Source organism: Xenopus tropicalis, chromosome 6 (assembly GCF_000004195.4).
Source record: "Xenopus tropicalis strain Nigerian chromosome 6, UCB_Xtro_10.0, whole genome shotgun sequence".
NCBI classification, from domain to species: domain Eukaryota; kingdom Metazoa; phylum Chordata; class Amphibia; order Anura; family Pipidae; genus Xenopus; species Xenopus tropicalis.
This window is the reverse complement of record NC_030682.2, coordinates 35,760,515-35,785,897: the sequence shown is the minus strand read 5'-3', so window position 1 is coordinate 35,785,897 and position 25,383 is coordinate 35,760,515. Positions and strand designations below refer to the sequence as shown.

At 38.0% G+C, this 25,383-nt stretch overlaps 1 protein-coding gene across 4 annotated transcripts in view; it reads left to right on the top strand.

Moving 5' to 3' along the window:
* The window catches only part of vwde (von Willebrand factor D and EGF domains), a 70,223-nt gene that overhangs the window by 16,265 nt on the left and 28,575 nt on the right, over positions 1-25,383 (top strand). For all 4 annotated transcript variants that reach the window (XM_031903928.1, XM_012965592.3, XM_002939011.5 and 1 more), the window contains 16 exons: positions 1,059-1,290; positions 3,977-4,039; positions 5,013-5,263; positions 8,565-8,654; positions 9,921-10,065; positions 11,520-11,734; positions 12,709-12,782; positions 13,683-13,956; positions 16,984-17,192; positions 17,754-18,718; positions 19,351-19,487; positions 20,784-20,939; positions 21,971-22,075; positions 23,187-23,301; positions 23,554-23,804; positions 24,989-25,208. In XM_031903928.1, coding sequence (XP_031759788.1) covers positions 1,059-1,290; positions 3,977-4,039; positions 5,013-5,263; positions 8,565-8,654; positions 9,921-10,065; positions 11,520-11,734; positions 12,709-12,782; positions 13,683-13,956; positions 16,984-17,192; positions 17,754-18,718; positions 19,351-19,487; positions 20,784-20,939; positions 21,971-22,075; positions 23,187-23,301; positions 23,554-23,804; positions 24,989-25,208 — 3,502 coding nt within the window. The remainder of the gene's footprint in view (positions 1-1,058; positions 1,291-3,976; positions 4,040-5,012; positions 5,264-8,564; positions 8,655-9,920; positions 10,066-11,519; positions 11,735-12,708; positions 12,783-13,682; positions 13,957-16,983; positions 17,193-17,753; positions 18,719-19,350; positions 19,488-20,783; positions 20,940-21,970; positions 22,076-23,186; positions 23,302-23,553; positions 23,805-24,988; positions 25,209-25,383) is intronic.

Below are 25,383 nucleotides of genomic sequence, written 5' to 3'. Positions count from 1 at the left end.
ACTGTGCTGTTTTAGCTTTTATATTATGTGGCCCAACCTGATCCCCCTTGCCCAAATAGAGAAAGCTCGGAAATGGTATGTGGGTTGACTGCTTCCTATGGAAGTTCACTAAGGCATGCTATTTTTATAACAGTGAGACCTCTTGGTAACCAGATACAAGTGGAAGCAATACATTGGTTTGTAGAGTATTTTGCTTTCTAGACTTTTTTAAATGGCTGGTAGGCTGTGTAGAATAGAGGCGGCTGCCAAGTCTATTAACTAAAGTCTATTTAGGGACACACACACAGTGATTACATGTGTCTCACTATCCTAAAGTTGTCTGTCCCTCTCTTATTCACTTCAACTAGTAGGAGTTATAAGCACACCCTTAGCAGACCATTAAAGGAGAACTCCGGCACCTAACCCAAAATTTGTAAAAAAGTTTGTAAAAGAGCCCCACAAAACACAGAAACTCCTAATATACCTAACATCTATTTCATCAAAATAAATACAATTTGTATATGCTGAAAACCAGCTGCAAAACAGTTCTTCTCTTTCTGCATTATTTGAAATCCTGGCAGGGGAGGAGGGACTAAAACATTGATGTTGCAAATTGTAACTACTTCTCCACAGCCAACAGACAGCATGCAGGAACTACATAACCCACAATGCACTGTCCTGTGATGTTCCTTTCTTTATTGATATCACCTGTGCAGGGAATTGTGGGATTTGGAGGATGCAGGCTGAAGGCAGGCTCAGAACAGTTGACTACTATTAGATTTTTTTTTGAGTCTCCAAGTAGTCAGCCAGATCAGCAGGAGAACAGGGGGCCAGGCTTAGGTAACTGTTCCAAATCAAATGATTACATTAAAAATCATGAAAAGGCTGCATATTTTTTCATGGATCTATAATGCAAAGTTATTTGATCTTATGTTTACTTTTCAAAAGCTTAAGTTGTGTTTGGTTGGAGTTCCCCTTTAATAGCATTCTATTGAATTGCTTTAAAGTGCACTTATATAATGATGTTGTTTTTAATTTAAAATGTTGTTCTATCTTTCTTTTATTCTCACATTTCACAGATGAATCACTGCGGAACACAAGCCCCTGTGTGGCTGTCATTACGGGACTCTGAGACTCTGCCCCCACCTGGGGAGATCCGACATCTCACCGCCTGTGCGACTTGGCAGTTTTTCTTCAGTAGCACAAAAGATTGCTGTCTCTTCCGCATCCCTGTGTCAGTGAGAAACTGCGGGGATTTCTTTGTATACCTGTTGCAACCTACTCAGGGGTGCATGGGCTACTGTGCAGAAGGTATGAGAGTAACATGCAATGCAAGTGTTTTCTACTATCATGAAAAATCTACAATACAGTCTGATTATAGAGTTTGCCAATGCAGCTAAGCAGATTCTTTTGATTCTAATGCTAGATAGAGTTGTACTGTAAATGCTTTTCATTAACACCATGCTGCCCTTGTGCTCCATAATCATATTCTAAACTTTTATTCAAAATACCTTAATTTTATATGACTTTATATGACAAATAATTCTTATTCTGTGCAGCTCAAACATTCAGTGGATTATTTCCTTGGTAATTCCTTTTAAAGGTTCAATAGATATATAAAAGAAATGATGTAATATTACTATATAGAGCAGTGCTGTCCAACTGGCGGCCCTCTGTGTGGCCCTCCACCTGTCTGGCTGCTTTGATGGTTTACACTTGTGTAAACTTTAAATGGTTTCAGTACTGAGATTAACTGCCCCCCTGCATGGTTATCACCTCAGATTCAGGCTGTAATCCCTCTGTATTGTTTAAATATGTAATCCCCTGTGTTGTTCACACCTTTTAATCTCTGCATTGTTCACCCCCTGCATTGTTCACACCTCAGGCTCAGGCTGTAATCACCCACATTGTTTGTCTGTTCACACCTCATACATTGTATGTAGTGCCTGGACTATGCTGTCTGTGTGTAGGCAGCACAGGGTAGGCAAAGTATGGCATATAGGCAGCATAGGGCAGGGAGGGTATGGCACAAACAGGCAGCATAGGGCAGGGAGTGTATGGCACAAACAGGCAGCATAGGGCAGGGAGAGTATGGCACACACAGGCACGGTAGGGAAAAGTATGGCACACACAGGCAGCATAGGGCAGGCAGAGTATGGCAGACACAGGCAGCATATGGCAGACACAGGCATCATAGGGCAGGCAGAGTATGGCACACACAAGTAGGTGCCTGTGAGAGGTGAACCTGGCAGGGGTTTGTTCTGGGAGTTTGTTAGCAGTTGGAAATAGCCATTAAATGGTCCCTAAGGTGTGTAATTATATGCTGGGGGTTGCTGTGCTATCCACAGGGGAGGAGGAGGCATATGGATTTTAGGGTATGTCTTAATATGACATAATATAATTCTTTCACATATGAATGATGGTTGATATCCCTGCATTGAAAACCAAGCATTTGGGTTTTTGCTGCACTACCACCATTGTGATAAAATGGGTGTGGTTTGAAGTGGGTGTGGTTTAAAAGGGGGAGTGGTCAAAACTGTCTTCCATTAGCGGCCCTCCACCATGTACGCACGAGAAATTCCGGCCCTCGGCACCGCAGAAGTTGGACAGCACTGATATAGAGTATTTATAATGTATCTGGCCTCCTTAGCTATTTCTAATTGCTTGCTTTAACACTGTACTGCAACAACTGAAATCCCTATTCTCTTCTACCAAATTCATATTCAGCAAAGCAGGTGGCCTTTGGCTGGTCCCTTAAAGAGTGAACTGCCTATGACATTTTCTCATTAAACATATACACAGTAGGTCTTAGGATATATAGGAAATATAAACAAGGGTCTGGTATTCAGAAGTTATCACATTGGCCCTTAGTTGATATTGTTGATAATTTGGGAGTCATATTGTTTTACTTTTTGAGCGGTACATCAAGAGGCCAGAATAGTTCAGGGCAATGTTATGGTGAAGATATGGTGAATGGTTGACTATTACTAAAGTTAAGGGAATTGGTATGTTAGGCAGAGCTTTGGCAAGTTCCTCTGGGACAAAACCTAGAACATGATGGAGAATTATGTAAGTACAGTAGTCCTAGTGAGTACAGAGTTCTAACAATTGGTGCTACTGGTCAACATTTTACAAATTCTTCCTCAAGCCTTGTAGTTACTAGGTGTTGAAAGCGGACGACAAGCAATCCGGACTCAAAGGGATCTGTTAAAACTTGAACTTTATTCCAACATGCTTAAAAACTGCAAATGCCTGACGCGTTTCGTGCATAAGGAGCACTTAGTCATAGGCTCATGACTAAGTGCTCCTTATGCACGAAACGCGTCAGGCATTTGCAGTTTTTAAGCATGTTGGAATAAAGTTCAAGTTTTAACAGATCCCTTTGAGTCCGGATTGCTTGTCGTCCGCTTTCAACATCTATGAGATAACTCCCTTCAGCTGCGGGTTCGGGGCTGCAGGCACCCGGACCATCACAGAACTTCGGTGAGCATTTGTGGATTCTCTGCCTTTGAACCGTTTGTCTATTATCATATATAGACCTCAAGAGACTGACTCGGGGTCTTTACACCCGGGTCAGACCAATTATTTGGTATTTATCTGTTTTTTTATTTCTCCCTTTCAACTTAATTTGTATAATTGGTTCGCTGGGCTTTAATTGTTGGCCAGATTGGGCTTATCATAGACAAATTGGCCGGTTATATATACACTGATGCTGGCATAATTTGCTGGCTATAGTCATTTATATCAGAGATATCCAGCATAAATTCACGCTGTTTCAGCGTTATAGTTTTATATTGTAGTTACTAGGAGCAACACACAAATCTCTGAGCACAATCAATCAGAATCTTCGATATATTTATAATAATGTATATGTAAGTTAGTTGGGCTATACCACTGTTTTCAATGAAATCAAAATATAAAATGTTGTATTTATGGCCCTGGATCTTGCAGATTACAAACATTATCTGTTTTTCTCTCGAAAATAAACATTTTTCAGTTGTCCCTGAGCCTAAATCAAAGTGTGATGGAGGAGAAATAGACACCAACAATGAATGTACAAGTAAGTCCACTAACTAGTTTATATTGCAATATTTGTTGAATTAGCCAAGCTGCAATACCGTAGTAACAGCAAGGGAACCTTGGCATCACTATTACCCAACAAAATGTAGTCAGACTCCAGGAGAAGATCCTGTGGACACCAAAATCCAACACAGAACACAGTTATAATTGCTTGCAGTGTTTATCAGTCTACATGGGCTTCTGGTATCAACAGTGAATGGATATGAAACATCTGTCTGAACTGTAACAAGCTGACTGGGTGGAGGTCAAATGGTAATCTTTTTTATTACATGTTTGGTTTGGGCTTTTTACTATTAGGATAGTGGTATTTGCTATTCTGAAAACCCCTGAAACTAACACATGGTGACATTTATACTGCCCTAGATGTAATAAAAGGCTCAAAGTTTGCCCAAGTGAAGTAAACCATAGCAAACAATAAGATGACCAGTTAAAGCTACTGGCTGGTTGCTGTAGTTAATGAGAGCCCAAGGCAACATTGCACATTTTATTGCACAACCCCTTATATGTTTTATGATTCTGTACCTTTGTGAGCTAAAAGGTCCCGATGAATAATTCTACTGCAAAGGCCCATTTAATTTGAAATACTTCTGTACTAGGGCCTTCAAAATTGTACTACTATATGTTCGTATGGGGAACATCTTTAATTAGTGCAAGCAGTTTCACTATAGCATAATTGCATCAAGGTAAATGTAGAAATGCCTTTTTATCTCTAGAGTAGTAGTCTACAATCAATAAAGTAATCTGGCATTTGCTTGCATTATAATAATAATAATAGCACTAGACAGATAATTCTTATTCCTCATTGACTGATTTCCATTATTAAGGCAAAATCCGGTCTACTTGTATATTTTTCTGCAAATGGTGGCCCCATTGCTGACACAGGGCTTATTCTAAGCTTTGTCTGGAAAAGTAAATCGCCAGGGAAGTCATTTTTTTTCATTTTATCCATTTAGGTAAAGTAATCGCCAAACCTGTGCAGCCGGAACCTCCAAGTAATCCAGAAATTTCCATTGAGATATCAGGAGACAGTGTACTTTTAAAATGTGACTTCAAAGCTCCCATTACAAACAGCACCATGGGATTTGTGATAGGATGGTCAAGACTCTCAGCAGAAGGTGCCAAAGAGGAACTGAGGCAAGAGGCTGCAGTGCAGACATTTTCCATTATAGAACTGGATGGAATTAATGTCAGACTTGGAGACCGAGTAAGAATAAAAAAAATGGGAACTTTTCATTAACATTAAAGGAGAACTAAACCCTAAAGACAAATATGGCTAGAAATGCCATATTTGATATACTAAACTGATTGCACTAGCTTAAAGTCTCTATAGTAGTAATGATATAGGTCTTTACAGTTGTCACAGAAGCTCCTCATCTTGGATTCTGTTAGAACTATCTGGGGCAGTGTATATGCTCAGTGGGCTCTGAGCAGCTGTTGAGAAGCTAAACTTAGGGGTTGTCCCAATTTATTAAGCAGAAAATAGGGTTTGTCTGTCATATAGACTGATGCTACAGGTCTGATTATTATATTCTGATGCTAATTGCATTGGTTTCTGAGCTGCCATGTTATGTCAATTTGAATAGACTACTAATAAGCCTTATATTTTTACATTTATATTCTATATATACAGTATATTGTGAGTTGATCCCTAAGCTCAGGTAAGTGACAGCAGCACAGAGCATGTGCAGTGAATCAGCAGAGAAGAACATGGGGAGCTACTGGGGCATCTTTGGGGGCACAGATCTTCCCTGCTAAAGGGCTGTGGTTCCTTGGGCTGGTACAGAAACCCAAAACATACATAACATGCATAATTTCTAGCCTATTCTTTAGTTAAGGTTTACTTCTCCTTTAACTAGACATGCCTAATGTGAGCCACATACAATCAGATGTCTGTTGTTTAATTTCAGATGATTTATTACCATAAACTTTAAATGGTGCACCCTTTTCCACCTGCTCGCCCTTCTGGCCCTTTCCCAATGTTCCCCAGTAAGCCTTTCTGAACACATAACCAGATGCTTTGTACTTTCTATGGTATGTGCCTGCCAACGTCATTTACAGGCTGACAATCACCCTCATAGCCAGGCTAAGTTGCACCTTCATGTATTATTTGTCCTTAGACCAGGCTTATGTTTCAGTTATCACTGACCTCAGTGAAGGGTCCATGAGAAGGGACTCCTGCACTCACAAATACTCATTAGGCTAAACATGTGAATTGTTTGTTCTTGGGAATTTGTCAGGGAAATGTGCTTAATAGCAACTTTAAGTGAATTGTAGATTGGAACCCTGTTAATTAAATCATTGTCACCACAAGTTAATGAAATGTAGTATTATTTTATATGTTAGCTACATCAAAAGGTAAAATATAAGCTCTATAGAAAGGGATATGATTCTGAAAAGAACTGCCTAAATGTAACAGTGGGCAAGACATGAAACATGGACACAGCTGAAGGTGGTTAGCGGAAACAAGATGGAGATTTAGTGGGGTATTATGAGTATCCACCCTCTGCAAAAACAAACAGGATGGGGAGTCAGATATTCATTTTTGAAGTTTTTTTCTAAATTTGATCATGGAAAAAATTGTGTTAAATTTGGTCACATTTTTTTCTTTATTACTAGAATATTTACAAAAAAAATGAATAGGAAAAACTTGATTGCAATGAAAATTGCATTGTTTCATTAGGTTTTATAAATCTTCAATAATAATACAGCTTGAAAATACACCTCCTGTTCACTTATATAGATGCTCGCTAGATTGAATTTTTTTTTATTCTAATGTTCAAGGAATTTTTATTGATAATTCTCTAAGGCAAAACTTGAATTACCGTATTTTTCGGACCATAAGACGCACCGGACCATAAGACGCACCAGTTTTTAGAGAAGGGAAATGAAGAAAAAAAGATTCTGAAACAAATAGTGTCCTAAAATGCTGTACCAGCAGCACCCAACATATTGCCCCCCACCTGTACCAGCAGCACCCAACATATTGCCCCCCCATCTGTACCAGCAGCACCCAACATATTGCCCCCCCATCTGTACCAGCAGCACCCAACATATTGCCCCCATCTGTACCAGCAGCAGCAATCAAGAATTGCCCCCATTTCCTGTAAAAGCAGCCTACCTGCTCAGGCCTCAGGATGGTTTTCCCCGCCGCACAGTGCCGCACCACAGCGCCTCTGTCCCTCTGGCTGCCTTAGTTTGAATGACGCGCATGCGTATGGGCATGCGCGTCATTGTGCATGCGCACAGCGCCAGAGCTAAGCGCCGGTATATAGAGGAGGGCCCTGCACAGAGACCACAAGGGCAAGTAAAAAACCTTTTTTTAAAGTATATCTGTAGGCTATATTTGGACCATAAGACGCAGGGACTTTCCCCCCCCACTTCTGGGGGAAAAAAAGTGCGTCTTATGGTCCGAAAAATACGGTAAAAGGAACCTGTCACCCAGACATAAAAACTGTCTATTAAAAGTCCTTTTCAAATTAAACGTAAATTCATTTTTTTATTAACACATCCAAACCCATTATAAAAGCATTTAAAAATCCCAGCTGTCAATTATATATTGCCTGCCCCGCCTCTATGCAGAGCAGGCAATATATGATTGACATCAGACAGTTTATTTCAGTTATCATTCAGAACTGCACTCCCCAAATTCTTTCTTTCTCCTTACCATCTAATTGTGTAACCAGTGCATGGATATGGGTATCAGGTCCCCCCATAATGGAACAGAAGCAAGATTTTGGCAGGACGCAAAACTTGCCTTAATAACAGCGCTCACAAAATGGCACCTGCCTGCTGCCTGCAATTCTGAATTTCAGGACTGAAGAAAACAAGATTAAAATAATTTATATAGTGTAAGTGAAGTTTATTTTGCTTGACAAACACAATGAAAATCAGTTTAGAATTATTTCTTAGGGTGACAGGTCCCCTTTAAAAAAATTAGATATTGCATTATAAGATACTGCAATATCCCTGAATCACTGAAAAAAAATGATATTACATTTTAATAAACAGGCCTTGTAACCACATTGCTAGTAGAAGTACTGATAAATAAATGCAATAGAAAATTGGGTGGTCTCATAAATAAACTGAATGGAAAAGTTAACACTGAAGGGTCCTAGGGCGATTAGACACAATTGTACATAAACAATTTCAAGTCCATCTTTTATCTCTTATGAAGTAATGAGATATTTGACCATATGTTTGATCAGATGTATGCAAACCATTTAAGACACTTGTAGAAGAATAATAATGTGGCTGTGGTTTGGCAACAAATTGGGTCAAAAGGTTTTATATAAAGCCAATGATCCACTGAAAGCAGGCCCTGTAGTTAGTGTAGTTGTTTACTACTATAAGTGAGTTATGACTTACTAATTGCCACAATCCCCCTGAAGAAACCAACTCTCAAATCTTTAAAAAGTGATAAATGTTCACATTAATCATCTCTTAATTATATGATGCCATGCAACTGTACTCTTCTGTAACGTTCTTCCATTTTATTGTGCAAACAGATATATTGCAGTGTTTCAAGCTTTTTTCTGGAACAACCAGATGTTCACAGCTCCCTAATAGAAAGCGAGGAATTTTTTACTGGCATAAAGGTAATTTGCTGATTTTTTTTTTTTATAAATTCTTTTTACTAGATTGCATAGTTACCAGAGCAAACTTTGTTGTTGAGTAATGACTTAGTGAATGAAGTATGCCTTCTTCTCAGAAATACTGCTTGGCTTTTGCAAAGCAGAATAATATTGAAGAAATGCTAATTAAACAGATTAGTATCTATGAGCGGTTTAGGGTTGAACTGGCACACAGAACTTTTTACTTTTCACATTCCTTGGAGGAACAATATTCTCTGATATTGGCAGAAAGCAATGAGTTTTTTCTGCTATTTTTTAATCATTATTCATGGATAGTGATGAGCAATTTTGTCCCGTTTCGTGGAAAAAAATTCGCGAAATTTGAAAAATTTGAAAACGCATTTGTTGCACTACTTATTTGGTGCTTGCAACTTTTTTTAATGCGTCCGCGCCTAATTTGAAGCGCCCACACACCATTTTGACACAACTATTTTGACGCGCCCGACTTATTTGTCTTCCATGACTTTTTTACTCGACTGCTCCCATTTTGATGCGCATGTGCCCCATTGCAACCATTTTAATGTGACCACGACTATTTTGATGGGCAACACATTTTTTTCACACCAAATTTTCGCTGAAGCTTCTTTCACTGTGAAACCATGCCTGCCGAAAAAATTCGCTCATCACTATTCATGGATTCTTTCCTATTATGGGTAAGAACAGGTGCAAGAAAATAAAAATTCTTTGATGTTTTTCATGCATCATTTGCACTATTATCTTTACCCTAGTAAATCTATGAGGTAAAAATATCTGACATACAATCAACACTTTAGAATCTGCTTTACAGTGATTCTAAACCAATGGATGTCTTGGATTCCTGATATAAAAAATAACCATCAAATAAAATCATCATCTTTAGTGATGGACGAAATTCCAGGTCTACTAACCTACTTGCACTATCTCTAAGATATTAGTGTTGTCATTAGGACATATCACAAATCTATGCCAATCCATATACTTTAGAAGGACAATGCAAGGTCTATAAAGGAACTTGGAATGACCCACCTCATCTTACTCTGTTTTACTGTGTTGACTTTGAGGTATAGAGAAAGAGTATACCTGTACTAACTATGGTCTGAAGATTCTAGCAGTGAAATCTTGTTTATTGTACATGTTATGGCAAGGACTTACTACTGTTTAAATTTAGATGTAAATTGTCTGCGAAAGCAAAAAAAAACCAAATGTATATGTTCTACAATGAAGAAATACTGTTTTTTCACTCTTTGCCAGCTATACCCCGAGTCTGTCACCATAACGGAAGATGGCAGGCAATACCAGCTGACAGTAGAGAGCACAGTGCCAGTTCTGTGCTTAGGGGCCATTCAGCTGCAGAGTGAATGTAAAGTCACATTGAAATTCCACACTGTGAATGAAGGTAAGCAATTTTGTTGTGGTTCTGTGCATTCTAGCATTTTGTTATGATATGAAAATGATTTTGTACAGTGCAGCAGACTATGTGGGTGCTTTTTAAGTAAACTGTAATATTACAAACTGTCACAATGCTTGTGCAAGGAAAAGTTAGATTCTGAAATGCATTGCAACACAATAAAAAGACAACTAACAAAATCTAATAGACAATAGTATACATACAAATATAGTAAGTAAGCCTAGTTTATGAATGGAATGCTAAATGATCAATCTATACTTTATATGCTAAGCTTTAAATTAGAGGTTTATATTTGTGGGCCTGGCCCCCCTGGCTGGTCCTGAAGCAATGGTTGGAATGCCCTGCCTAAAGGCCTTCTAGGGTGAGCTTTGGTGGGAATGCCTATTTGCTCTGCTAGATACTCCCACAAGCCAAGTCTTATGCTCAGTTAGTGGGATTTAGAATCAATTAGTTAGTGTCTTTTATGGATGATACTACAGTAATTGTATATATCGGTAAATTTATTATGAGTTAAGGGAAAGTAAACCAAAAAACACTTTGTGCAAGATAATACCAGTGATCTGGCATGTGTGCAAGTGGGCCATGCACTTCTTTTTGTGACACATAGGGGCAGTTAGAAGGGGTACCCTGGACAGCTTTACCCATATCACCTTTTTTATGTCTCCTTAATAAATTAACACAGCTTTCTTGGATATCATTTTTTCTGCATGTTGATTATGCTACAGCTAAATTCCACTTTCCACCCTGTTCTTTTAACCTGTGACAGAGAACATTACATTAATGCAGCCATTAAAAATTCTTTGTGCATACTATATGTACATTAAACAGAAGCACAGCATTATAGATGGCTTGTTTTCAGCCAGTGCCGTCATTTACCCAGGCAACTCTCACACATCACAACACTATATAACTTGTGCAGCTGACTGCTCTGCAATTCCATACTTTGTTATTTGCAAACCAGATGGTGGAGCCTCAAACTTCCAGTAAATGACAGAGTCCCAGGGCATTCCAAGACTTCATAAACTTTTATTGGTAGCAAAAAGCTAACATTTTGTGATACTTTGAGAAAGGGGTACAAAGTCACCCTGAAATGTCAGTTTTTGTGCTAACAATGACACTTTTAAAACTGTTTATAAAGTTGTGAAGTATCCCAGGATTCTATTTATCTTTCAGAATGGTTTTCCTACCTGCTGAGCACCAAAGTTTGCACTAACGTACCATAAAACTTCACAAAACCATCTCTGGTTGGATGTTAGATGTTTTGCGTATGTTCTGCAGACTGTACTGTGGGACCCCGTGTGTTCTGTGCAAAGAACCTGCAGACATTGTTCCAACTGAAGCCTTGATTGCATGCTTTTCCGCAAACAATTGATGTGTGGTATTAACATATACAGCCAGGGTAACATTACACAATAATGATTCCCTGCTTTGTTTTGTAACAGCTGAGGAAAATCGTGACTCAGATTTGGCTCTTTCTTCTTGTCAAGTGGACCTCCTACAATCTCCGTGCCAAAACCATTCCTGCAGCCAGACTTCTCTTTATTACACAGCAGTTACAGATTTCATGGAGGATGGGGATAAACTCACAAACATTGTTGTAGATCCTATTGTGAGCACTAACTTCCTATGGAATGGGTATTCTCCGCAGAGTGTGCAGGTATGAACGATACTACATTCCCATTGTGCCAACATATTTTCTCTTTTCTTGCAATTAATCTGTCTGCTAGCAAAGTAACACTTAGGGGCACATTTACTAACCCACGAACGGGCCGAATGCGTCCGATTGCGTTTTTTTCGTAATGATCGGTATTTTGAGATTTTTTCGTATTTTTTTCGATTTTTTCGACGTCTTTACGATTTTTGCGAAAAAACGCGAGTTTTTCATAGCCATTACGAAAGTTGCGCAAAGTCGCGATTTTTTCGTAGCTTTAAAACGCGCCTTTTAAGTTTTAACACTACGAAAAAGGCGCGACTTTTCGCGCAAGTTTTAACGCTACGAAAAAATTGCGACTTTGCGCAACTTTCGTAATGGCTACGAAAAACTCGCGTTTTTTCGCAAAAATCGTAAAGACGCCGAAAAAATCGCAAAAAATACGAAAAAGTCGCAAAATGTTCGTTTCCAATCGGAATTTTTCCAATTCGGATTTGAAATCGCGTCTTAGTAAATCAGCCCCTTAGGGGCTGATTTACTAATCCATGAATCCGAATGGGAAAAATTCGGATTGGAAAACGAACATTTTGCGACTTTTTCGTATTTTTAGCGAATTTTTCGTAGCCGTTACAAATTTCGTGAATTGTCGCAACTTTTTCATAGCCATTATGACTTTTGTGAATTGTCACGACTTTTTCATAGCCATTACAAATTTCGTGAATTGTCGCGACTTTTTCATAGCCATTATGACTTTTGCGAATTGTCGCGACTTTTTCGTATTGAGCGCTCAGAAAAGTCGCAAAATACCGATCATTACGAAAAAAACGCATTCGGACGCTTTTCGGATGTTCGTGGATTAGTAAATGTGCCCCTTAGGAACCATTGACTTTCTATTACCAGTTTATCAGGCAGTTATAGTTCAGAAATGAACCATGTTAATTATGAAATGTTATGTAACAACTGCATTTGTGTTTATTTAGATTACAGTAAAGGATATCCCGACTGCGTACTGCTATTCCTTTACTGATCCACATGTAATCACATTTGATGGAAGGTAACACCCCCAGTCATGATCCCATTTCCAACACCTATTTTGTTCTGGATATTAATTGAATATGGTTTGGTATGCTGTGCCATTAGGCATTCACATGTCAATTGGCTTGGTAGTTTTAAATTTGTATCTATTATCTCTCATATGTATTGGATGATGGGTTTGGATAAAATGTAAAAGCGGAGCCATCCCTACTGCTGCTTATGGCAATTTCAGCACTATGAAGGCAATTCTTTATTAGCCTGTTCTATGAAGTGCATGAAATATGAACAATGTAAAAGCTTATCTTGATTCCAATAAAGGCTTTAAACAGAGCAAGCTTTATCTAGACATTTGGCTCAGATGGCTCACATGCCACTCCATTTAAATGATCATTATTTTACTTTTCCCCTTGAACCAAACATATTGTGCCATGGCATTTCATGTGAGCTGAGTGATGTCAAAACAAAGTTTTCTTTAATATAGTTTAATATTCCTTTCTGGAGGCAATTGTTTGTTGTTCAGGGTAGCAGAAGTGAAATATTTCCCCAGTATACAAAGGTGTATGTTGTATGTTTAAGGGTATTTCAGACAATTCTAATACAGTATGTCTCGTTATCTTTTTTTGCTGACTAATATGCGTTCTCCTGTGTTTCCAGTTTCATTGTAAGCTGCCATTGCAGTGCTCTAGCCCTGCCCATTGTTTGAGTCTAAACAACCCTGCCTCTAGCTTCTGCATCCTTCACTTCCGTTGTCTAGCATTGCTAACGATTTATAGCAAACATTGTATTGTAATTATATCTTTAACTGTGGCTTCACAAGCTATACCTGCCCCATTGCCCCACTGATATGTATCTGTCTGTGAATGTGGTTGTGTATGTTTAATGCACAAATTGTACAGCACTGCAATTTATTTCTGTGCAGATCATATGACAATTTTAATACAGGAACCTTTGTGCTGTACAAAAGCGCATCTCGTGATTTTGAAGTCCATGTGCGCCAGTGGGACTGTGGGAGCCTTCATCACCCAGCCTCGTGCAACTGTGGCTTTGTTGCTAAAGAAAGAGGTGACATTGTTGCCTTTGATATGTGCAGCGGTCAGCTTCACGAGTCCCAGCCGCATTTGTCAGTAAAGAGTCGAGATAAAACAACGACTAATTTTAAAATTACAGAATCTTATCATGGAAGGAAATTAACAGTAAGTACAGATTTTTTTTGGTTCAACCTCAGGTAAACATATAACCTAAAATGGACAAGGTATTTATAGGTAGTTAACAGAAATATAACTGTATAGGGTGCACTTCCTATACCAGTGGGGTAGAGAGGGTTTGGGGAACACAAACTCCCTATATTGAGGGTGAACCATTAGGGATCATTTACAATGCACCATACAACAGGTCTGGACTGGGTTTCAAAACAGGCCCTGGCATTTCATGTACACAGAGGCCCAAAAAGCCCCCACAACCCAATAAATAGTGACTGTCTTTGGCATCTTACAGCAGCCCCTCTGGCATTTGCCACAATCCCTAGATTGCCAGTGTGGGCCTGCCATCCAGTGTACAAAAAAGGCTGCGTTCAGACATTCTTTTGCATTTTACTCACTGTGTGTTGCTCTTTAAGAATGGCTGCAGGCCCCTGTGCACCATTTTGAGCTTCTTAAGTAAGCACTATGGGGAGCACATTTCCCCCTGGGGTAACGTTAACGATCCCCTTTTGTCTTTATTTATGTAGAGAATAGTGCATCCTATTAGTTATATCTATCCATATGAGAAGCCACCAAGTGGTCCCATGACCAAATAAAGGCATGAGGCATCAAGTGACTTCTAATATCATATTTTAAACAAAGGAATAACATTTTTCGTAGAGTGCACACATTTCATGTTTTATGACATCAGTGACATCACATAGCACAGATTATAGCTGATTATATCACTAAGAAACTGCTGTAAGGACATTTTTTATCTATGGTTCTTGTGTATTATAGTTTAAAGGAACTCTACTTATGACCTGGGTATTAATTGTTTCATCAAGAGGAGAAACGTTTCATATTGGGTAGTAATTGCACGTGAATTATTAACATGTCTATTGCTTGAAGGTAATACACCACTTTGTAATATGATTCATGACCTTGGAGGATACAGGGGTTAACATAATGGCCTGTGGGAAGACTGAATTTATTTGCTAGAAACAGATGTCTTTAGTATGTCATGGCAGAGAAACTCCCTAACTGTTCCTAATGAGAGGCCAAGGTTAAAAGTTATACATACAGAGTGCGCTGCTCTCGGCTTTCAGTGTAACACACCCTGCTAATTCGTAGTTAGAAGCAATTTTTTGAAATGCAATAAAACACAATTTTGGGTTAGTTCTTTTACAGTGTTTGTATGTTATAGCTAAATTATTACGTAATTAGGTATGTAAACATACATGAGAACTACATATGGTATTGTTATCCAAACTGATGTCTACTTATCATGCTCTTTTCTGTCTAGACTGGCTAGACATGTTCTTTCTTATCATGGAAATACATAAACAGTATTCTTCTATGTTTATTTCAAAGACAATAAAATGAACCTCTCCGTGGAACATGGTAGTGCTAATACTAATAAAGTGAACTGAATCTGCCCCCCCCCCCCCACAAAGTCAAGTGACTTGGACAAGTTAACCCACCATTTTTTAGTTTATGGATGCTATTTTTATGTTAAACAAATGGAAATTAGGGTTTGGATTCTGTTTAGTATTTGGCCAAAACTGTTCACTGCATATTAACAGTAAGCAATAATAGCAAACTGATTAATAAAAAAAAATGGGTATGGGATCCCTTATTCAGAAACTCATTATCCAGAAAGCTCAAAATTACGCAAAGGCCATCTCCTGTAGAGTTCATTTGAGCAAATAAGTCTTATTTATAAAAATGATTTCATTTTTCTCTGTAACAATAAAACAGTACCTTGTGCATGATGGTAACTAAGCCACATGAATTCATATTGGTAGCAAAACAGCCCTATTAGTTTTATTAAGTGTTCCAATGTTTTTTAGCAGACGTAAGGTATGATGATGCAAATTATGGAAAGATCTCTTATTCAGAAAATCCCAGGTCAAAAGCATTCTGGATAAAAGATCCTACACCTGTAATAGCTTTTGGGAATGAAAAACGTGAGCTTAGGGTAAGGAAAGCCAAAGGAACCGTAAAGTTCTCCACTGAGCAAGAAATGCAGTGCACACCATAGGGCATATTTATGTGAAATCAGAGCTCACCACAGTCCAACAGAGTGAAATTCCCCCACTCTCTATTCATTTCTATGGCATTTTGAAAGGCATATTTAACAAAGGATGAAGTTTGATGTTCATCTGTTAATAAATACTCATTTAAAAATCCCATAGTAAGAAATGGTGAGTGTAGGAATTTCACTCTTATGGGCTGTGGTGAGCTCTGACTTCACTCTTTGATAAATATACCCCCTCATGTTATATAGCATTGCTTTAAAAATGAGAAAAATACAGATTACACTTACATTATTAAGGAAGCAATGCATATTACTGAGCATTTGAGCATCCAGCACTGCTGGTATCATAGACCGGATACAGCCTTAAAGAAGAATAAAAAATGAAATCAATAGTCGCTGCCAATTTGTTATAGTTGCTTACCTTTTCCCTGGGCTTCTGCCCTTTTTATTCAAAAAAATGCATCAGCCCAGAGCCATGCTTGCAGAGCTCCTCACCACTATTTTCTTCTCCTCCCAGACATCCTCCTCAATGATTCTGTAGAACGCAAAAAAAATTCTGTACTGTCCACCCATCCTTACTAAGGAGGATGCCTGGAAAACAGAATGAAGATAGCGGTACAGCACGCATTAAACAGTGCCCTGGGCAAACTATGTTAATATGTGAGTGACTGGAATCAATGGGGACCTATCAAATTGGCAGTGATTTTACCTTTTATTGTCCTTTGAAATTCAGAATCATAAATCCAAACGTATAGACCGCCTGTGTTGATCTTATCAGTGCACAGTATTGGAAATTAACTGCTGAAAGTTAAGTCTTGGGGATAAACTAAATATGTTTACCATCAGAAAGTTCAAAAGTAGCCTTAAATGGCCGCAACTGTGCAGTAAATCCAACAAAAGCATTCCTAAAATGCATGCCTCTTCCTACACACATGGCATTGCTTTAAAAACCAAGAATTATAGATTTTAAATCCCCATGCATGGTATTTTGCTTCTTCTAGGTGGTTTTCTCCTCTGGATCTTTTATCCGAGCTGATGTGAGTGACTGGGGAATGAGTTTAACTCTCAGGGCACCAAGCTCAGATTTTCAGAACACATTGGGACTTTGTGGCACCTTTGATGGAAATGCAGACAATGATTTTCATAACAGCAAAGGAGATCAACTAGAAGGGATTTCAAACAACCACCTTCATTTTATCAACCAGTGGAAGTAAGATGCTTTTTATCCCCATTAATCAGAAGTTACCACTTTTCTATCTTCTTTTTTTAAGTAAATATTTATCGTCCTTGATAGCAGACAGATCCCCAAGCTTTACTCCTTTGTCTGCTTATACTGTCTTCCGACATCAAATAAACAGTCAACTATGCTTTCATGTTCCATCATTTATCCTTTGTTCTGCCAACAGACATGTCCAATATGCTGAGGCTTGCCTGTTTTATTATTAAATAAACTGTCTCCCATAGACATTTTAATTAAATAAATCAGATTTTTAAAATTGATTTCCTTTTTCTCTGTAATAATAAAACAGTACCCTGTATTTGATCCCAACTAAGATATAATGAATCCTTATTGGGTGCAAAAGAATCCTATTGGGTTTAATCTATGTTTTATTAATTCTTTAGTATACTTAAGGTATGGAGATCCAAATTACAGAAAGACCCCTTATCCAGAATACCCTTGGTCCCGAGCACAACCCCAACAAACGAAATAGCACTTTGGTTATATCTTTCTTATTAAAAGTGTAATAATGTGTTATTTTTCTGTTAACAGAATTTCCGCTGGAGGAAGTTTATTTGATAAAATCCCACAATTTTCCCAATTGTCACAAAACACTCAGTATTGCAACTGCAATCCAGACAGATTGGATGCATTTGAGTCTAACAAACTTCTAAATCCTCAGACTGATATGTTTTCTTGCCATGGAAATGATAACGTTCGATTCCATGCACTCATACCAGGTTTGGATATCACATCTGAATACATAAATGCCCTTGATACAATCCGAGACGTAAGCAAGCGTTCTGTTGCTGATAGCCTTGTCTACGGACCATTACCTGCAGCAGTTGAACAGCATGAAAATATCAGAACTGTTAGCATTACTGAGCAAACTGATGGAAGAATAAAAAACACAATCTCCACAAAAAATAATGGAGATACAAAAACCCAAGGCAATACAAATCACATCAATAGATTTAGTCCTGAAAAGAAAGCTGTTAAAAACAGATTTAAGCGGCAAGATTATCAATACATTTCAACATTTCCATATCAAAGCCTTAGCCAAACAGACTTGGAAGGTTTTAGCTACTTTTTTCCTGAAGACCACTCCACAGATGTTCCTCAGAAATTTTTGCCTTCTTGGCCAACACCGTCAGGCCTGAGTCATTTGTATGTTTCCGAATTTTGCCATCAATCGGTTTTCAACTCAACCATTGGAAAAATATGCAATGATTATCTAAAGAAACATATCAAAGATGTAGTTCAGATGTGCATTGTGGACGTACTGTTAAAGGATGACCTGAGCTGGGCAGAGGCTGGAGTGGCCCTGCTGGAAAATGAATGTGAAAGAAATGTTCTAGAATTAGGACTTCACAGAGAAGAATTCTTCAAACAACCCATCAATGATATTTTGGTAGCCCTGACATGCCCTAATCACTGCAGTGGTAATGGACAATGTATGGACTGGGGATGTGCTTGCTTCGAAGGTTTCAGTTCCTACGACTGTAGCATTTTGGAAGGTAAGTAGCTCAAAGGCCACCTGTAGTAAGACACATAGCTCTTGTATCAGTGCTGAAGCATACCCAGAGACAAAGGCTAAAGCTTTAATGTCTTCGCCAATAGGTTGAATTGTGTTACAATTTCTAAATTTGTGAAGGTTGGAAAAATTTAGATACTAAAACAAAATGGCAAATTGCCAGTTACTGCTAAAAACATTTGCTTATGGAAGTGCCCTCTTTAATATGTACATGGTTACACAGTACACCATCCCCCTACACTCCCTACCAATTACAACAACAAGAAAATGAAAATACCTACCTATCTATAGAGACAATACAAGACAAGGGCAATGGTGGAAGGCAAAAGTGAGAATATGATGCAATTTAGAAGTTAAAACACTAGAGGAAGGGACACAACTTATTGGAATATATGAGAATAAAATAGCTTTAAAGAAAGGGCAATACATCTAATAAAGTAATCACTTGCCTTTTAATGAACCATGTTTTGCTAAAGTGCAACATGCAGTGCTATTTATATTAAATGAATGTATATGTGCAGTGGTGCCCCTTTTTCCATTGTTATTGCTACAGAGCCTGCAAACTAAGCTACACTTCCCAATAACATCTAAACAATTACTTTTACTCTTGTAAAGATCAGGTGCCTGAGATTTTGGAACTTGAAAATAAGGGATTGTGTGACATTCGAAAATATGCCTGCACTTCTGTAAGGGCATTCGGTCTTGGCTTTAAAGAAACACCGACCCTGAAGTGTGAATTTACTAAGCAGCAGGTATGTTCTTCTGTGATGTGAATCACTGATCTTACTTGCTAATGGATTCAATAGAAAATATTGCAGTCAGTTTATTAAAAAGCATTTTTAATTTACTGTATAATGTATGATTTTATATTCTCCAAGTTGTTTTATGCTATAATACTGAACTTTTCTACTATAAGACTCGGGAAAGATATTAGCCACACGCACTTCCTCACTTCTAGCCATTCAGTTAGAGCTGGAGGTACCTTTATCTAGAATTGTGTATATCATAAGAAAAGCTCTTTTGTTTATAACAGAGCCCCTATGAATCCTCCAATAATGGGTTAAGCAGAAATTAACTGCATGCTCAACACCCCACTGGATTGCATTTATCTCAACCAATTGCTAATATGCCATAGAGATGGGAATGTTATGTGTCCTGTTTTGAATTTTTAATTTTTGGTAATGAAGTGATATTAAGTGATATTACAAATCTAACATTATAATCCAAGATCTCTGATATATAAGAAATAATGTAATGACCCTATATAAAAATAAGTTACCAAGGAGTACTATGACCACATAAAGTATCAAGGCAGCAGGTTGAGTGCTTAGTACAGGTATAGGACCCGTTATCCAGAATGCTCGGGACCAAGGGTATTCCAGATAAGGGAATCTTTCCGTAATTTGGATCTCCATACCTTAAGTCTACTAAAAAATCAATAAAATATTAATTAAACCCAATACAATTGTTTTGCATCCAATAAGGATTAATTATATCTTAATTGGGATTAATTACAAGGTACTGTTTTATTATTATAGAGAAAAAGGAAATCAGTTTTAAAATTCTGAATTATTTGATTAAAATTGAGTCTATGGGAGACTGGCATTCCGTAATTTGGATCTTTCTGGATAATGGGTTTCCGGATAAGGGATCCCTTACCTGTATATAGTTTATTATATCAAAAGTTTCAAAGTCATGTGACACAAGCAACCTCACTAAGAAGCATTTATCAGTATTTACTTTATTTAGGGCTCCTCAGAACTATGGCAAGAGTAGGAACAAAAGTTACAATTAATTTCTGCAAGTATAGGATCTATTATCTGCAATTACAGTCATCCACAGTAAGGCACAAGGGGATTTCTATCAGATGCTGAAATTTAAAGAACAAAGTATACCCTCCTATTATAAGTTATGTTAAAAAAGCTCTCCTTGCTAAAGAGAGTTGTGTGTCTTATAGTTGGAGCTTACAATGAGATATTCTGCTCTGCTATAAGTGTTGCCTTTATTAACCAACTCCTGTATGATGTTCTCTCCTGCAATGCTCCCAGTATAGTGGTGGAAAGTGGATTTTTGCAGAGCCAGTGCTAACAGATGCTGCCTTCAGGAATCCTAGAACTGTAGACTGTCAATTGCCTGTAGATGAGCAACAGTCTGATGGCATGGAGCCAGTGGATGATAAACCTATAGCTAAATGGCAAATTAAGGTAAAGTATACATCGTTTTTATTTATTTTTCAGTATGTAATTTCAATTAAAAACAGTAATCTGTCTAGCTGTTTATTTTCACTGCTTTTTGGGTTCTGACTCCTGAAACAACCTATCAATTTGGCAGGGTAGAAAATCCCTTTGAATGAGGACTGCATTGTTGTGCTGATGCGTTCTGCTGGGTCATTACCGCAGCATGATCAGATCTTTGGCCCGGGGGTACAGTTTAAGGATGACAAACCCAAACCAACACTGTCTCTTGTTGAATATTATTTGTTTTAAAGTTCAATGGCATATGTCTGTCCCTCCTAAGTTCATCATTGTTTTCACATAGAAATGCCAGGAATCAAGTCATAATACTTGCATTGTGAAGAGAAAGACACATGGAATTGGACTTTGAATCAATCAGGATTTATGGTTCAACAACCAATTGTGTTAGTTTGAGTTTTATAATTCTGAGTTCTCAGGGGATGTTTTTGCCCCTTCTTGTCTCAGCGTACTAAGAATTGATTTATTAAAGAGATACTGACCCGAAAAACGACTTTTCAAAATAGTAATGTATATTAAAAGTTACCTATAGGTCATGTTGATTGTTTTTCGCTGATATGGCTGCTTTTATAAGTAATTGTTACTTGAAGTTCCTAAACCTGACTGTTTTGCCAACCTGACTGTCCCTTCCCAACCTGTCAGTTATAGCTTCTAATGCTAATGGACTCCTGCTGCACAAATATGGCAGCCCCCTCATAGCGGAACATGGGGGATCAGATAGGTAATGTAAAAGCCTCAGGAAACACCTTTATGTCAAAATTATAAAGCTTATGCAAAGCCAATGTTATGATATATTTATAAATTTAGTTTAGTTTAATTTCTGGTGTCAGTATCTCTCTAAGGTGTGGTGAATTACCAAGCAGTAAACTACACACATAACTTAGGGTGCCCCGGTGAGGAATAAAACAAGCACTTTAGACAGATCAAAGATGTTTATTATAATATTAATGTAGTGTATTTTAACATTTGTACATTTTCTACAGGTATCTAATGATGGTTATATGTTTAGTAATGCTAAAACAATGACCTTATATGATGGAGTATGCCAGAATTGTGATGCGCTGTCAGATGTGCTGTGTACATTAAAGGTATGTTGTGTGTGTTACATATGGTGTAAACTGTTGTTGTCTGCCACCCTTTACAAAAATACCTCCAATCCATATAATGCCATAGAGTGACCCCCTGACTCTGTAGACTATAAGGATTACTTAAGAAATAGAATCGGCATTATGTGATATGGTTATATTGGCATATAGCAGTGTTTTGTAGCAGGGTTTTTGGACTTTTTGGCTCCAATCACTCTTTAAGCCTTTACTTATAATAAGGTTTAAAATATCTAAAAATATTACAATAATATTAATCAGTCAACCATAGTTCCAAGATGATTTATGTCAGTAAACATTTGGACCCCCCAATCTCTACTTAATGATCTTCAAAATAGGGTAGGTGAGAAAATTAGTCATTCTCGCCATATCTCACCTAACTGACCTTTAGTCAGTATATCCCTACTACTCCATGCACCATGGGAGGGCAGCACACAGTTTGGGAACCACTGGTTTATAGGGCCAAAGTCCAAGGCAAGACACATCCACTCTGTCTGCTATGGTTTTGTTAACTATAAAATTGTGATTGACAGTGCTAACTAGCGACATTTTAAATACCCTCCAAAATTATTTTTCTCCTTTCACCTTTTGGGAAATACCACATTATGGATGTAAACTTAAAACTCATTACTCTTTTCTCTTATTATGAAGGCCGCTCTCATCCATTGAAAAATCATAATGGCCATGTATATTTTTTGTTACCATATCTGCTGTTTGCACTTAGTACTGAGACACATCAAGCTTCACTAGTGTATGATTGGTCTGCCCACCTACGGTTGTTGTAATTAGCCCTGGTGAACTATGGACCCACAGCTGTATATAATGGACTACATTAAACCCTCTGTTTATTTTATACCATGTGAGCTTTGCACAGACATAAATCAGAGCTTCAGTGTCTGTGTGGGATAATGGAAGCCCAGGTGTGGATCTGTGAGAGAGTACAGCTGCTGTACAAAACTCGCTGTGTATATTTTGACATTAAATTGTGATTTTGTAAAAAGTAGAAGCACTGGTGTACAACATGACATTTCCAAATGACCTGAACCTATATTATGCTAAAAAAATGAGTTCTTATTTACATTATGCTGTCTTACAGGAGAAAACATGTAATATAGATGGACTCTGCTACGGAGAGGGTGATCCCAATCCTACAAGCCCATGCTTACTGTGCAGACCAGATGTGTCAAAGCTAACATGGTCTATTGCTGAAAGTATGTTGGTTTCATTTCTTTGCTCATACTGTATGCTAGCATATAAATCATAAATTCCAAATGTTTTAGGCATACCCTAAATATTTGTAGAATTATCAGAATTATTTTCATGCAACAATGTTGCATTTACTAAAATCCTTCTGCTGATAATTGTTGTTTTTACCAGTATGAAAAACAGAATAGGGGGAAAATATTTTTGGTGATGAATACAGAATGCTGAGTTCCCTTCTGATTTCTATTGTTTTTTTTCAGATAACCAGCCTCCTGTGATTGATTCTTTCCCAGATAAATTACAAACTTTCTATGGGGAAAACTTTGTGTATCAATTTGTGGGAGCAGATCCAGAAGGTTCTGCCATCCTTTTTACCTTTGAATCTGGTCCTGAAAATTCCAGCTTATCCCCCGCAGGGTTGCTCATATGGAAAGTTACGTCGACGGTCACGCAGGAATTTGTGTTTTCTCTAACAGATGACTGCAATGCTCAGACTCAAGTAATTGTGGAGGTATGGTATCCTTTATTTTTTCATCAACATTTTGACTGCCTTTAACACATGCCCACCCTAATGAACGCCTTTTACACTGTAATTACATTGTATATCTATAATGACGTTTTTGTTTACTGTAGATCAATTAACACACAAGTTGCTATTTTCACAAGTGAGGGATTCTGTGTTCAGTTTAGATTTGTAAGGTTGTTACTGTGGTAGATATGTGACATATGTGTTGTGTACAGTTTGGTGGCGATATGTGGGCAAAGAGCAATCCACAGCAGGCTGGAACTATTGGTCATACTTAAAATTTACAAAAGTCTATATAATGAAATATTACAGTACCAGTGTACTTGTCTATGATGGTGGTGAGCAATATGAATAATGTATTCAATAATAATAATAATCTATTCATAGTTGCATATACGGGAACAATGCTTTATGAGTTGGATATTACTACTATAAACTACACCAACTGAGAAGCACCATGACCTTTCAGTGGCTTATTTAGTTCAAGAATTGGGCTGTCCATAGGTGTAACAAACCAAAGTGCAAGCACATAACATGCAAACTCAGTTCATCACATACACTGCTCTTTGTTCGGCTTTAAGTTTATTGCTCATTGTTGTGACCAATCAGACACCATAGATCATGGTTCTGCAAGCACACCATTAGCCACATTTTAGAACGCCAAGGTGTGTTTCACCAGGATCGGCTTTAGGGCATTACTAGGTCACATCTCGCAATATTTCCCCTGTATTTTACAAAATCCATTCTTACCTGTATTTTAACAAGATGCTCTGTCCGTTATTATGAAAATAAGCCCCACAGTCCAATTTTTACCACCACCACACTGCATTTTAGGTATAGGGCAACCATATCAATAGCTCTTCATAACACTGACCTGAATGGACAGATGGCACAAAAGAACCATATGAAAGCACATCTGGAACTTGCAAAAAATAAATCTGTAGGGGCTGCTGTAAGATGCAATAGACAGCCACTATTTATTGGGCTGGTGGGGGGCTGTATGGACCAGGGCCTGTTTTTAATCCCAGTCCAGGGACTGGGCATCAGCAGGAACTCACTTTATCATTTATGACACATATAACAATCAGACTGTGGGTTTTTTTTTTTAATATTCTTTGACTGTGGATTAAATTGTTATAATTGAATGCATTTTCTACTTTCTCCTCCAGGTCATAGTAAAACCCTGTGGCTGCATTAATGGCGGCTCATGTGTAACCAACATTAACTTTCCACCTGGACAAGGAGAATATCTGTGTCTTTGCCCAAATGGGTTTGAGGGGGATAACTGCCAAGTAAACATAGATGAATGTAAGTCTAATCCATGCGGTCCTGGTAAATGTACCGATGAAGTGAACGGCTACCATTGTGAATGTCCTTTGGGGCTAAAAGGTAAGTAACAGCCCTCTCCTGCTTTTGGGAGCAATAGTCCACCATTAAAGAAAAACTATATGCCCATAATGAATTATATATTGTCTTTTTACCACTTTTCCATTGAGCCACCATTTAGTGATGTGGCTGTGTGGGCTGTGTGCTCCCTCAGAGATCACCTGACAGGAAATAATGC